General features: G+C 39.4%; 1 protein-coding gene across 1 annotated transcript in view; it reads left to right on the top strand.

Moving 5' to 3' along the window:
* The window catches only part of CALCRL (calcitonin receptor like receptor), a 62,754-nt gene that overhangs the window by 33,732 nt on the left and 14,755 nt on the right, over positions 1-14,267 (top strand). The window contains exons 3-10 of the mRNA XM_041487596.1: positions 105-249; positions 1,733-1,843; positions 2,752-2,864; positions 4,907-4,998; positions 10,043-10,169; positions 11,523-11,676; positions 12,882-12,942; positions 13,082-13,148. Of these exons, the coding sequence (XP_041343530.1) occupies positions 105-249; positions 1,733-1,843; positions 2,752-2,864; positions 4,907-4,998; positions 10,043-10,169; positions 11,523-11,676; positions 12,882-12,942; positions 13,082-13,148 (870 nt within the window). The remainder of the gene's footprint in view (positions 1-104; positions 250-1,732; positions 1,844-2,751; positions 2,865-4,906; positions 4,999-10,042; positions 10,170-11,522; positions 11,677-12,881; positions 12,943-13,081; positions 13,149-14,267) is intronic.

Here is a 14,267-nt window from a genome sequence, read left to right as displayed (position 1 = left end):
TTCAGTAAAACATTTAAGTACAATATTTGCAAAGATTGATGCTGAAAAAGTTTGTATTGGAGCTTGTACTTGTGGTTTGCTAAAAGAACTGTTTTTCCTCTTAGTTTTTTGCCACTGCTTCTCCAGCTGAAGGACAGCAGAACTCCACCATGGACTTTGTCCAGCTGAGCGTTACCCGGAATAAAATCATGACAGCACAGTATGAATGCTACCAGAAGATCATGCAGGACCCTATTCACAAGAAAGAAGGTAGAGATTGCTTTCTCCTGAGCTTTTACTAATGCAAGTGGTCAACAGATATTATTGTAGTAATTCAGGGTCCTGTAGTTATATTAATTTCTTGTCTTGCTAGCAATCATTTTTTAGGTTGTAACATTATTTTCCCAATTTTTTGTAAACATCACTTCAGGATGCGTGAAGTAATATGTTATACTATCTGCCCATAGCACCACTTCAAATATACCACAAAGCTTTTCTTTCTGATGAAATAAGAAAATGTTAATTTAAGTAGATGTCTACATTAAAAAAATCATGACTAATTAATCTTACCACCTTATTTCATTTCATGCTCTTTTTATACCTCTGTCTGCCTGGTCACATCTGCCTTTAAAAATTGTAAGTATCTTAATCCACACAGTTTCCCTGCTCTGAGGGTTGTGCTGGTGTCATTACTGCTTTTCCTGATAAGCCACTCAGGGCTGACCTCAGCCACCCCACCTGTTGCTGTATTCACTTGGAAGCTCCTGGAAGTGCTGGGTGGCTTTTGAGGCAAGGAAAGGTGATTGTGCTCTTCTACAAAGAGGTTTTTCCCTTCTGAAATGCTTCTTTGGAGGAAGTGAGTGCCTGGAGGTCAGGAGTGGGTACAGATATGGCAGTGTAAGCTCATGCCCACGGCATAAGGGGGCCTCACAGCTTCTGAAGGACCTGCGCAAATTGGAAAATATCCAGATGAGGAGGAATTACACGATGTTTGAGAGCTGCAGCCTTTGAGATGGGGGCATTAATCAGCCTTTAAAAGAAAACTGAAGCGAGATTATAAAAACATCTTGAAATTTGTAGGGAGGCACACAGTCATTCTGTGTGCCTTTTGGGAAAGAAGCTGTTTGTGACATGCCAGCTCATTCTCAAGGGAGGTTTATTTAGATGTTGAAATGTGTGTGAGCAATGAGGCATTGGAACAGGCTCTTGAGGGACACTGGATTCCCTGTTCCTGGGGCACTTAGGGAAGTGTTTGTCCACAGTGGCTGCTGCAGGCTCAGCCCAGCCTGAGGCAGAGCAGCTGGGGCTGCCTCCCAGCCAGGCTTTCTCATGGCTTCTGGGATAGCACTGTGTTTTCTGTGCATGAGCAAACACATGTACAGGCTTGGTGTACATCCAAAATAGAAATAAATTCAGTAAAGCCGACTTTGAAAGTGTGAGGCTCTTTGCTAAGGTACATTATTGAGCGTGAATCGATTCAGGGGTTTTTCCCACCATGTTCTAGATCTGAGGTTTGCCAGTTGTAGATGTAGGCCATTTCAAGGTGAAGGAGAAAAGATTTTGAAATGTGTTCAAAGAAATGTATGTATAAGGAACTGTCTCTGTTAAGTGAAGTTTTAATCAACCACTGCCAAATCTTTTCTCTTTTTTTCCCCATTGCTGCAAACCTACCTTACCCAGTCCTATATCTTACCTTTGAAAGACCATTCTGAAGCAAGAGTTATTTTATTCCCAGGTCTCTCCCTCTTTGCAGGTCCTTACTGCAACAGGACCTGGGATGGCTGGTTGTGCTGGAGTGACGTTGCTGCCGGAACCGTGTCGGTGCAGCGTTGTCCTGACTACTTTCAGGACTTCAACCCATCAGGTATGAGAGCATGGACTTCTACATCAACATATTTCTCACTGAAATGGGAGTCTGGGGGCTTGATGTCTCTTGTTTCCCTCACTCAAGTCATTAATGCTCCAGGATTTCAGAAACTCAGGACAAGTTATTGGCATTTTCCTTTTATCTCATAGAAAACTGACAAGTTAGTTATTTTCTTTTCTGAGCTGCGTCCCTGAGGGATTCTGTAGATTAGGCAGTAGGAATTTAAGTTAGATTGCACTTTTTTCCTCTTAGAGATGAGCTTTTCTGACAGACAAGAAGAAATACGACTTACTGCTTTACCTCAGTTTAACAGTTGAAGTTGACGAAGGGTTTCTCCCACTTCGAATCATTTCCTGTTTCTGTGGGCTAAGCTTTGTAAGCACGTGGAAAATATCATGGATTTCTTTGTATTTCCCAGGCTCTTTCCATGTCTCTATTTGATGATAGAAATCACTGTGTTTCCAGTTTGGTTCTTAGAGCAGTTTTGCTATTTATGTTTTCCTGCCTGTCCAATACTAATTTATACAGGTAGGATATTAGGCTTCAGTTTCCATCTTGGATGTTAAGCAAGACATTTAAATATTCTTGTTGCTTCATCTGGTAGTTCTCTAACAGTCAGTTCCATGTATTTTGATACTTAATGGATTGGAGAGGGAAAATCTATTTGTTTTCTTAAGGAGAATCACATCATCGGTTGCCCTTGCCAAGCAAAAGCAACGGCCTCAAGTTTCTCAGAATTCATAGTAACAAGCAAAGTCTCCCTAGTCATATTAATAAAGCTGTCATTTGTTTGCCAATCTTTATTAAATACTTGGCATCAGGAAAGAGAATTTCAGTGCTGACTGTTGTGTTTTTCTTTCACTTTTCTTCTTTTGTTTTTTTTATTCCGTCAACTTTGATTGCAGAAAAAGTTACGAAGATCTGTGACCCAAATGGGAATTGGTTCAGACACCCAGAAAGCAACAGGACCTGGACAAACTACACCCAGTGCAATATCTATACTCATGAAAAAGTGAAGGTAGGAGAGGAATGAGTGCATTCCCACGTCAAGAAACTGACCTGAGAATATTTACAGGTTTCTATATATCAAAAGTAGGCTCTGTACTTGTGTGGGTCTATGTATGGATGCTATTTTTTTAGACTTCAGTTTATCTTGAACATGCCCATCCATTAAAAGATTTAGAAAAACCAAAATCTCTAGATGAACTCTTAGAGTTACTTTGTGATATATGAGGATACAATGGGCAAAATTGCAGATTTTTCCCCATTCCCCAACTCTATGTCCACTAATATTCCTTATGTTTATGAAACATTCAGTCATGGGAAGAAACAGTAAATTGAAACTGTAAATTTCCAAGAACCAGGAATACAGACCAGGACAGGCTGTAAATTAATTTAGACCTCATGTTAAAGGGCTCAGTAGTTGCAGACTGTGTCAAGACATCTGACTTGTAATAGTTTCTAACTACCTGCACCATTGCTCTTGAATGCCTATGGGTACTTACCTAAAAACCATATTGGCCAAAAGATGGTTACAGAAGATAAGGCACTTTATTATTGCTATTTCTCAAATCATGAGTTTATGATTGTAATGGCAGTTTAATTCTATTAGCAGAATTGCCATAATTCATTGATTCTTGCTAATGTTTGGCTGGGAATGGAGGATATTATTCAGAAAGGAGCAGATCTATGACAATCCCTCTTTATGAACAGTGAGGTAGTTCCCCTCAGGCTGTTTTGCCAGCATATTTCAACTCTGTCACAAACCTGAAGCCATTGTATGGAATAAGAGCTCCAAAGACAGCCTTGCTGCAGTTGTGTGTTGTTTTGCTCAGCAGCATGATCTCCTCACTGTGCCTGGAAGGTGGGTGGGACACTGCGCAGTAACTGGGGCTGTGCTGCTTTGTTAATTCTCATTTTTACTGCCCTCAGCAGTGCTCCCTGCTGTACCACGCTTTTGTGCATGTTCTAATTTGTGGGGCAATCTCTAAATCCTTAAAATGCACCTCTGCCTGAGTTGGGCCCTGAGTGAGGGAGTGATACAGGATATGGCCCTGTCACAGAATTGTCATTTATACATCTCAAATTTTAGCATTGTGGGGTAACACTTGATTTTCTCACTCACAAATTGTTCACTTTCCAAATTTCACAATAAGTTCCATTTATACCTATTGCATTGATTTTTTTTTTTTTGAGGAAGCTATCTCATTTTAAAAAATAATTATAATTTGAATATTTGTAGCGCACATCAAGAGTTAACCCTGGTGTCATCTTACAACCTACTTAAAGCTTTACCTGTAATCCTTTTATATTATCTCAAAAGTCAGTATATATAGCAAGCTGCAATTGCTCTGTCCTAACTTGGATTGGTAAGTTCAGGGGATACACAGAGTTTGCAGTAGGGGAGCATTTGGATGCTCTCTAACTCTCCCTATGGAACCCAAATAATTGTGCTTTATTGTGAGAGTATAAGGTTCAACCTGAAAGTCTTCATTTCCTTATGTGCCAAATAATAACCTTATATTTGTTGCAGCAAGGGTTTTTTGCTAGACAGATTCCATGACTGAAAGCAAAGGTTAGTTACTTTCTTATAAAACTAATTAGTAAATTAATATATTGATCTACAAGAATTAATGATAACATGACCATATTCCAAATATTAAATTACCAGTTCCTTTTTGTTACCTTTTGTATCTACACATATTTTCATAATTCCATAATTGGTAGTAGGCTTATTTAACATAACATAATATTGAAACATAATTATGACTATTTAACATAATAGTCTTCACTATTTTTGAGTCATTGTCAATTTTTTTCATGTCCTTCCTGAAATGCTCAATAAAAACTGAATTTCCAGTACCATAATCATAGCTCACTTTGAAGGAAGTATCTTTAAATGCTGAGAAATGACTTGTTCCATCATTACCTGAAATGTTTGGGGTTTTTTTTTTCGTTATTAGTACTGTAATCACTTTAACTGCAAGAAGAGAGGTATAAATATGTGCTTTATCAGCAGTAGCTCTGTCTGAATCACTTGGCTTTGCTTTTGTGTTGCAGACTGCTCTGAACTTGTATTACTTGGCCATCATCGGACATGGACTTTCAATTGCATCACTTCTGATCTCTCTTGGCATATTCTTTTATTTTAAGTAAGTATATTTAAAATCCTTTATCAAATCCCAGTGGTTGCCACAATCCTGGTTTCAGTGCTTTAGAACACCAGCCATCCAAAATTCATTTAGATGGAGCAGGAAGGTGAAGAAAGCCAACATAGAGATTTGCCACTGGACTTTATTTTGTAACAAAAATGGAGGTTTCTTTTCTCAGAAATCTAAAATCAAAAACCTGCTACCCAAAAGCTGTAGAATATATTGAAAATAGGAAATGATAAAATGTTTGTTCATTTTGGGTTTGTGATATCTGGATTTTTGTGGTGATAAATTACAGCGTGATACTGGGAATTGGTCTCAGTGATCCTTGTGGGTCTCTTCCAAGTCCGGATGTTCTATGATTCTGTGTTATGCCAAGCATCAACTGACCTAAAGAGCAAGTGGAAACCAAAATAGTGATGACATTGGATAGGTACAGTAACATTCCCAAGTGGTGCTCACAAAATATGACAACTGCAAGGGAAGTAAGGCTAAGAGCTACAGTAGAAATGGAAATAATAAGAATAATCCCATTTTTTGATTCACTGTATTGTGTATGACAGGCTTGTCATCTGCTGACTAACAATTATGTCACCTTCTTGAAAGGAAGTTAGAGCAGTGTGTCACCATTGTCCCAACAGCTCATAATATAATACACAGGCCTTTTAAATTAGTCTTATTACTTCATATTTGGTGAACTTTCTTTGCTTCCCTATGAAAGACTCCTTTTCTTTCCTTTTTCCTTTAAGAAGCTGCTGAGGCCTGGTGGAAAGGTGAACCCAGGAGTGTTGCCACATGGGCAGAGCTGAGAAAGACAAGTTGTTCCCTGTGCCAGCTGCTGCTGCGCCCAGAGCAGGCTGCCCTTGTCAGCCTGCTTTAATCATTTCATAAACACCTTCTCCTTGGCACTGCACATCTGCTGCTCACACTCTCCTGCCCCTGCACCCTGCTGCCTCGCTCCAGCCTCCATTTCCTCCTGACATTTAAATACCAATAGCAGGTACACTGCCAGTGGATGCTGCTCCTCTCATGCTGTGGGCTTTGATTAGGTGGAGGCAGCTGATAGCTGATTAAAATAAAAAGTTCTTTTTAGTCTGTCTGAAAGCAGTGCTTCCCCTTTAGCTGTGCATTACTTCCCCAGGCTGTCACAGCATTCCTGCAAATCCCCAGCAAACAGGAGTGTTTCAGCTTTGTAGCCTTTCCTTTGAAAATCCAGTATTCAAGATGACATTTCAGTTTTTTCTGATCTCGTTTCATGAGGAAAACACCTATAACTGTTTTTCAATCCATTTATTTTTGTATGATCTGTAAAAACAATGCTTCTCCTTTCCAAATTCACTTTGCTTCCACAAACTCAATGTGTGAAATGGCTCTGAGTCCTTATAAGAACTTTGATTTTGCATAAACATGGTCAGTACTGTTGCAATAAATGTCACAAATTTTAGCAAACTAAATATCTCATGGGACAGGAAAAATGCTTTAACACAGGGGAAGAGAAAAGGATTTGGAGTAGGATATGATTTTATAAGTCCACAGAGAGTTAAGCATGACTTTTCTATACCATAATATGAAAACCAAAGTAATTTCATCTTTGCTTGTGGCACTTCCTGCAATATCAGGTGATCTGCTGTGCTGCCATCCTGTGTCATCTTTGTCTAACCATCCAGGGATTTCCTTCTCTGGGAGCAGGATCATCCTTCCTCAGAGACCGCATGGAATGAATCCAGAACCACAAACCACATTTTCTAACTGTGGTTATGTTGGGATATAAAAGGAAATTACAAAATTCAAAGGAAGCTAAAGAAAGTCCTCTGCAAGCTGTTCTCTTGGGATGTACAGTTCCTCTAAAGTATTTTTAGTAGTAGAAGGGTATTTAAGGCCCTAGATTAATACCAGGATGTATTATGTATCAGCTAAGGCTTGGATAATTATTCATAGCTTTAACAGGTGGACTTTTCTTTTTCCTATTGTGGGGGGGTGTCTTTGAATTTGTCATTTCCAAAACATTTAATCTGTAAGTCAACTGACAAGTTTCCAGACAACATTTGCTGGATTTCTGATCATTAGGATATCTTTAGATTTGACTAGAAATTTGCAACTTTTTCCCAAAGGAAATATCAACTATTTGGGAGTTGAATTATTTTTTAGGACTAAAATTTTTCTGCATTTTACATTTTGAATTTCTACAGTTTACATTTTGAATTTTGTTTTTTCTTCTGAAATTTTCTCCTTAGAAATACTTGTCCAGCTTGTGACTTGTTGTCCCCAAGTGCACTGGAGTTCTTGGTTTAACAGAAATTGATCATAAACTTGGAACTCTGAACATCTCTGAAAACTCATCTTTGAGACACAAAAGTAGCTTCTTGCAGTGTCTCTGCTTTCTCATTGTTACATACTCGGGATCATGCACGTGTTGCAAATGTTAAAATAATTGTATGGTTTTCATAAAGAATGAAAAATGAGGCAAGAGAATACTTTTAAAAGCAGTGATTTAGGATAAAGGGGAGCTGCAGTTTCAAAGGTGCCCCCCCACTCCCCACAAAAATCAAAGCAGCCCAAAAAAAAACCAAACCAACAAACAAACCCACGTGAAACGGAGGAGTTGTTGATCAAGTGTCACATCAAATGCCATGACAGCATCCACAGGGGAGAGCAGCAGTGTGTTAAAGAGAGAGTGGGCAAAGCACTGATTATTTGGTGTTATGGAGACAGAGCTACCCAAATCACTCAGTTAATGTCATCTGAACAGATAATTCCCCTTAGGTGCTTACTGGCTCTCAGTGTTGAGTTTTGCAGTATTGAAATACCTTAAAAACTTAGATCTCAAACCCACTTACAGGCTTTTGAAAATGTCACCATTTTTTTCTTTTGGAGAAATTAATTGTTCCCTAATAACCAAGATATACAGGAGTCAAAAAAAGAAGGGAAATAGATAATATACTAGGAAGTCTCTTTTTATTTGAGGTTTAATTGAGGGGTTGGTCATTCAAATGTACTTAGATCATAAACATGAGAATTAAGTGATTAAAGGATATTATGTCATTAAGAAAAACAGAAAAAAGGACTATAGGAAGGATAACAGAAGAGAGAGGGTGGGGGAGCTTAGGAACAATCTTTTTATTACCAAAAACAGTCTTGGTTTTTAAATGTCATCAGTCTTTCTGTTTCTTGTCCGGTGATCCTTTCAGTCCTTTCATGCATGGGTGGAGGTGGGTGTGGATGGGTGTGTTTGAATATTCAACAGGAACAGCTGCGGGATGACCCGGAGAGATGGCCCCATTAGCTGTACGTGCTCTTCCTCGCCTGAGCCTTGAGTCTTAACAATAAGCAGACAGAATTCCAGAGCTTTTCAGGACTTGTTTACACAAAGCCCTTCGCTGGAATCTAGCATTGTCTCTCTTTTCATATATAAAACATACAGGGGAAAAAAAAAAAAAAAACCATAGAAAAATACATTTTCAAAGAATGTAAGACCCTGCATGTTACAATAATTAAATTTTATCCTTTTGGGGCATTAAAACAAGACTCAAATAAAATCTTAAAGAGCCTAATGCAATATATTTTTCCTCAAATTCATATGCAACCCTGTTTTCCATATTTTGGAAACTTTTTCTTTTGTGTTTTCTTCAGCCAAATGACACGTGGCAACCAAAGTTTCCTGTAGGTCCCTGTTAAATGCCAGTGCCGGTTTTTAGAGGGGTTTCCTTTTCCTCCCCCTGTTTTTAGTGCCATGGGTTTGGACTGTCTCAGGGCTTGCACAGTGAGCACTGTGAGCTCAGTGCAGGCATCTGTGGGTGATTTGTACACTGCCCTTGTGAGAGCTGCAAAGGATGCAGCCAAGCTCTGCCCTGTGGCCAGGCTTTTGGGGTCTTTTTCCTTTGGGTCACCTTGATTGTTGTTTCATCTGGCAGCAGTTTTCAATACACTCCTCCAGCCTTTCTGAAGATTCCCTATCTGCATTTCTCTGAAAAAATGTAAAGGTCTCCCTTCTATCCTCTCAAATTAAAAACGAATCACCGATGTCCCTCCTTTGTCTTTTCTTCCAGGCATGCTATTTGAAGAGGCCAGAAAACTTGATTTTTCTTTTTTCCCCCCCTCCTTGGGTGACAGTTTAGACAAGTCCCCTGCTGCCCTTTTGAATGTGTTTCTAATTTCTCTCAGTGGCATGTGTGTAAGTGGTGGATTTTCTCCCCCAGTTGGTAATTCCCAAGGGTCAGTCAGCTGCACTCCATCTCTCTGGCCATTAACTGGAGACGGGCAGGGGTGGGCAGTCTGCAGCAGAGGCTTCACTCCGTGCTGTCTCTGAAGCAACCCAGGAGTTCACTGAAAAACTTGAATGAGAAGCAGTCCCTCCTCTTTGATTACACTGAGTTGTTCCTGCTTCCTCTAGAATGACAGAAAAACAGAAAGTTGCTGCACCTAAGTTTAACATTCTTTGATACAGATGAATTTCTGGTTTGTTTTGTTTTTTAAGCCCTTCCAAAGATTTTCTCTCTTTAATTTTATTGCAAGATTAAAAGCAAACTTTAGAAATTAGCACAACTAAATACAGTTCTCTAGGGATTTTATAATTACATCCTATAAATTGTTTATAACTTAGTTATACACAACAATCAGGGGGAGATTTGCATTACTTTGCTTATTTAGATATTTCTCTAGCTTTGGGCTGAAGGAAGAAAAATGACGAGAGTATGAGTAACAGGAATTAGCCTCAAAAGATCTGAACAGATCTGGGTAAATGGAAACAGGGTAAGACAGCTTCATCAAGCACAGCTGTGATAGCTAATTGGGAAATTCTAACTGAGAAAATTATCGTCAGTATTTAAATAATTTTCACTGTAAGCATAACTGTAAGCATATTGGCTATAAATGCACTTGCTTTCTTCCTTTTAGTGTATTAAATTTGCTCTGGACCTGAAGAAAGGGTTGATGTGGGACTTGTTAGTAAAATCAAGAGCTCTAACATTTCCAAATGTCAGAGCTGTCCCCAAGTACACATAGCTGTCCTCCCATGTACTCATTTGTTCTCGTTTCTCTTTTCCAGGAGCTTGAGTTGCCAAAGGATTACCCTGCATAAAAATCTGTTTTTCTCTTTTGTTTGCAACTCTGTTGTAACAATAATTTCGCTGACGGCCGTTGCCAACAACCAGGAATTAGTTGCAACTAACCCAGTAAGTGAAAGTGTGTTTGGCCGAGTCTGTTTGTTTGTAGGTGAATGGCTCAGCAGAGGTGCGAGTGCAGAGCTGCTGAAATGCTGTGTGCAGCATTCCTGACGCCGTGTCCCTGTGACAGCAGATGTCTCACAGTGCCTGGCACACTGCACTATCCAGCCTGTGAAACAGTGAAAGTGGGACTGAGCTCACTGAATGCCTCATCCCAGCTCCACAGAATGGCTTTTGCCCTGAAACAACTGCAGGAAAGCCTATTCTAGATGGTGTCAGGGAGGCTGATAAATGAATTCACCACGGAAGGGCAGGAAAAAAGGTTTAGCAAGGTATTTTGGATCTGTCTTCTAGTTTCTTATGGCTTTAACTCGGCCATCTTCAATTAAAATAAGAATAATTTACTTTTGCAACACAATATTCTAAAGATAAAATACATAAACAAAAAAATCCCTAGCTCTGGCTTTATTGTTATTTAGACATGGAAGAGAAATCTTAATTCTGTGGAAGTTAGGGTAAAAACTCCAGAAACTGAATCGAGTAAAAAGATAATTTCCTTTTCTCCTGTAGAAGCAGTCGTCAGTGTGCTGGAAAACATACCTGAGATAGCTGCTAATAATCATCATCAAGTGAGTTAGGTAGCAGAAAATGGTAAAACAGTATCGGGTTTTGGTTTGTTTTAAGCCAAGTGGCAGAAATAGAACAATCAAACAGCCAGCAATATTGGAAGGAGGGGGAAAAAAAGGATTTAATGTGACCAAATCTGCAAGTTAGCTGTTGCTCCTTGTTCACAACCTCACATTTTAGACTTTCCAATAAATTATTTTATAGCATTTGAACTGTAGAATATATTTTGAATGAAGCTAAATACAAATAAATGCCAGGCTCCTCCAGAACCTACCAAGCTCTCAATCCCTATGTGCAGTTATGAGTAAGTTAAAACTGGAAATACTGTAAGCATTTAAAAAACATTAATTGTTCTCTGGGGTAGTTATATGTTGTGATGGGTGAAAACTGAGAGGGGATTGCTATCAGAGAATTTAAGGATTTGGAATGGTTAAGTGTGGTAAGGTTTGCAATAAGGCAAAATATCATAATAGCATTCCACCACGGTGGAGGATCTCAGGGTCCTCGTGTTTGAATAATAAAAATCCAGACTCAGTTATTAGTTTTATGTCACCATAAAGTAGCGGATCACAATGTCATGAAAATTCTATTTTTAAAAGTAAGTAAATATGCAATTGCAGTGTAAAACAGAATAAACATTATTTGGAGTGGTATTTTTTCCACTTTGCAAATAAAGCTCTGAGATTTCTGGAAATTTAAAATTTATGTTATACTCTGCTTTTTCTTCCCCTGTAGGTTAGTTGCAAAGTGTCACAGTTCATCTACCTGTACCTGATGGGTTGCAACTACTTTTGGATGCTGTGTGAAGGCATTTACCTGCACACACTGATTGTGGTGGCTGTTTTTGCTGAGAAGCAGCACTTGATGTGGTATTACCTTCTTGGCTGGGGTATGTGATTTCACCTTGTGCATTTTCAGGTCAATGCTCCTCCAAGCACTCCTACCTTTGCCTCTCTGAGCTGTAGCGTTGAGTGACCATGGCACACCCCAATTCTTTGTCTGTAGTGTTTTAACAAGCTTAGAAATATTAATGTAGGAAGCTGTGTGTACCTCTGCTGAGAGAGAGATTATGCATTTCTGGAGTCAGGAAGTGACTCCTCCTTTGTATAGAGAAAATAGTCTCCTATTATAAAAAAGACCTTAAGAAGTAATTATTCATTGTTCCTCACCTCGAAGATGTTTATTCAGGAATGAATGTTTGTTTTCAGAGAAGTCTCGCCGTGCTGAGGGTGGAGGGTCAGAACTGAGTTAGAGATGGCCGAGGATTTATTTTTCCAGCACTTCCATTTGACCTGTATTGTTCACTAAGCAGACACAGAATAGCTGTAACTGAAGATCTCAAGTAGTGTCAGTACCAAAACCAACAAGCTAAGCCTGCTCACTTCAGATAATGCCTAAGGGCTTGTTCACAGAGTGAAAGTGCAGGCTCTGTGCCTCCCTGCACTGGCACACTCAGCTCCAAGGTGGCTGGGTACCTGGGTCACTGTCCCACTGCAGGCACAGCTGGAAGGTCACAGGCACTGAGCAGCTCCTGAAGATCAGGCACCACCAGGGTGTCAAGGGCCCCACATGACTAATTTGCTTATTATTTTAATTTTTTTCATTTGGCTTAATTTTCTGAGTCTAATTTCAAAATTGTTTTCTCAACACAGCAAGGTGTTGACACTGTCCTCGTACCAGTGAGAACATGCTCTCCACTGGCCATACTGTTAAAGCTGTGCTCATGCATGCAACCAACCATTTTAATATTGCCTTCCTATTTGCTGTTACTGCAGATTGCAGCCTGAAAAGATCTGTTAATGAAGGGACTTGTTATATTCTAAAAAGCTGATTTGCCTTTTCTGTGTGTTGCTGTGGATTTCTTATCAAGTCAGTGGGAATAAGGTTTCAGCCCTCAGAAAGAAGTCTAAGAAAAGAAAGTTTAAATTGGTCCGTGTTAGTTTATTTTCTCTGCAGGTATATAGTTTGAGGTGAAAATATAGAAGATTTCCTGCAAAATATGCAAGTTTACTTAGTTATTAACCAGGTTTTACTAATGAAGAAAATAACAAAGAAAAAAATAATGAAGAAAATACTGGGTTTTTTTCTCCACAGGTTTTCCACTGATCCCTGCCTGCATACATGCTGTTGCAAGAAGCTTATACTATAATGACAAGTAAGTAGCTTCTGCTTCTTTTGCAAAACTTCTTTTTTTTTTTTTTTTTTTGGGGAAAAAAAAAAAAAACCAAAAAAAAAAACAAACCACCAAAGCTAATAAATGCCTTTTTTTTTCTTTTCATGTTTGTTTTCTGTAGTTGTTGGATCAGCTCTGATACTCATCTGCTTTATATCATCCATGGCCCTATTTGTGCTGCTCTCTTGGTAAGCATTTTTTAAATAATATTTTTGTTTTCTCCTTTTTTTTCTGGCTGCTCTCGATGAGCTTACAAAGGTAAGAGCCTTAAGCTAACATGTAGAGGTCAATATCACTTGTGAGTCTGCTGCTTGACCCAGCAGGTGCCTCAGACACACAAGATACAAGAAGTCTTGTCCTTATTAAGGATCTGTGCCTGTGTTCCTTTGAGAAACTCAGGGTTTGCAATGTTGGTTTTCATTCCACTTAAATGCTAGCAACAAGGAAGGACTAAACCTTACCTGGAGTACTGGAGGGGAATTTAAAATCCTTCCTTTAGCTGAGAATGCCTCTGATGGCCAGACTAATTGCCAGGTGGACCCTGCTAGGAGCCTCACTGTGTCACTGTGCTGTGGCCAAGCAGCCACAGACTGACTGAGGTTCAGGGAGAGGGGCTTTGCATCCAGGACTGACTGTGGGTGGGAATATGGGATGGAGAGAAATCACAGCAGGTGATTGTGAGAAAACCAGTGCAAGTGGTTCTGCCAGTACCTGTGACTGCCCCTGTTGTGGCCACTGGGGTATTGCAGCTCCTCTGTTTCTGGAGTGCTCATGAAATCTTAGAGCACGGTGTTCTGTCTGACACCCCAAGTCAATGCCAGCTCTATTCACTGTTCACTACTAAATGAAATTCTGGGTGAGTAACTGAGGACATTTCTGCATACAAAAATCAATCTTGTATGTCAGTTGCACTAGGACTGGATTTACCCTGTGGAATTCAGGCAGTAGATTATTGCTAAATAGAAATAGATGTGCACTTAACTATTGCCATAATTAACAAAATTAGCATAGAAGCATTCCATATATGATTAGCCCCTGACTGTGTATGACAGTAATTTGTTTTATTGTAGCAGAAACCTCAGGCTGATCTGGCCAAACCTCTGAGTCCACGGCTGCTGGCTTTCCTCCCCACTTTTCAGTTCACAAAAGGAAGTTCATTAGGAGTAAAAACCTTTATGGAAATTCCTTCCTAACTTTATGGAAATAATTTCAGTTTCTGATCTACACTTTGCCCTTCTGTTAGCTTGTTGATGAATGCCTGTGGAGAGCATTCAGTGAATAGAGAATTCTCTCAGAAGACCATTGCA

This window comes from Pyrgilauda ruficollis, unplaced genomic scaffold (genome assembly GCF_017590135.1).
Source record: "Pyrgilauda ruficollis isolate IOZ18807 unplaced genomic scaffold, ASM1759013v1 scaffold81, whole genome shotgun sequence".
Classification (NCBI taxonomy): domain Eukaryota; kingdom Metazoa; phylum Chordata; class Aves; order Passeriformes; family Passeridae; genus Pyrgilauda; species Pyrgilauda ruficollis.
The sequence above is the reverse complement of the archived record's forward strand: the minus strand, read 5'-3'. Positions and strand labels throughout refer to the sequence as shown.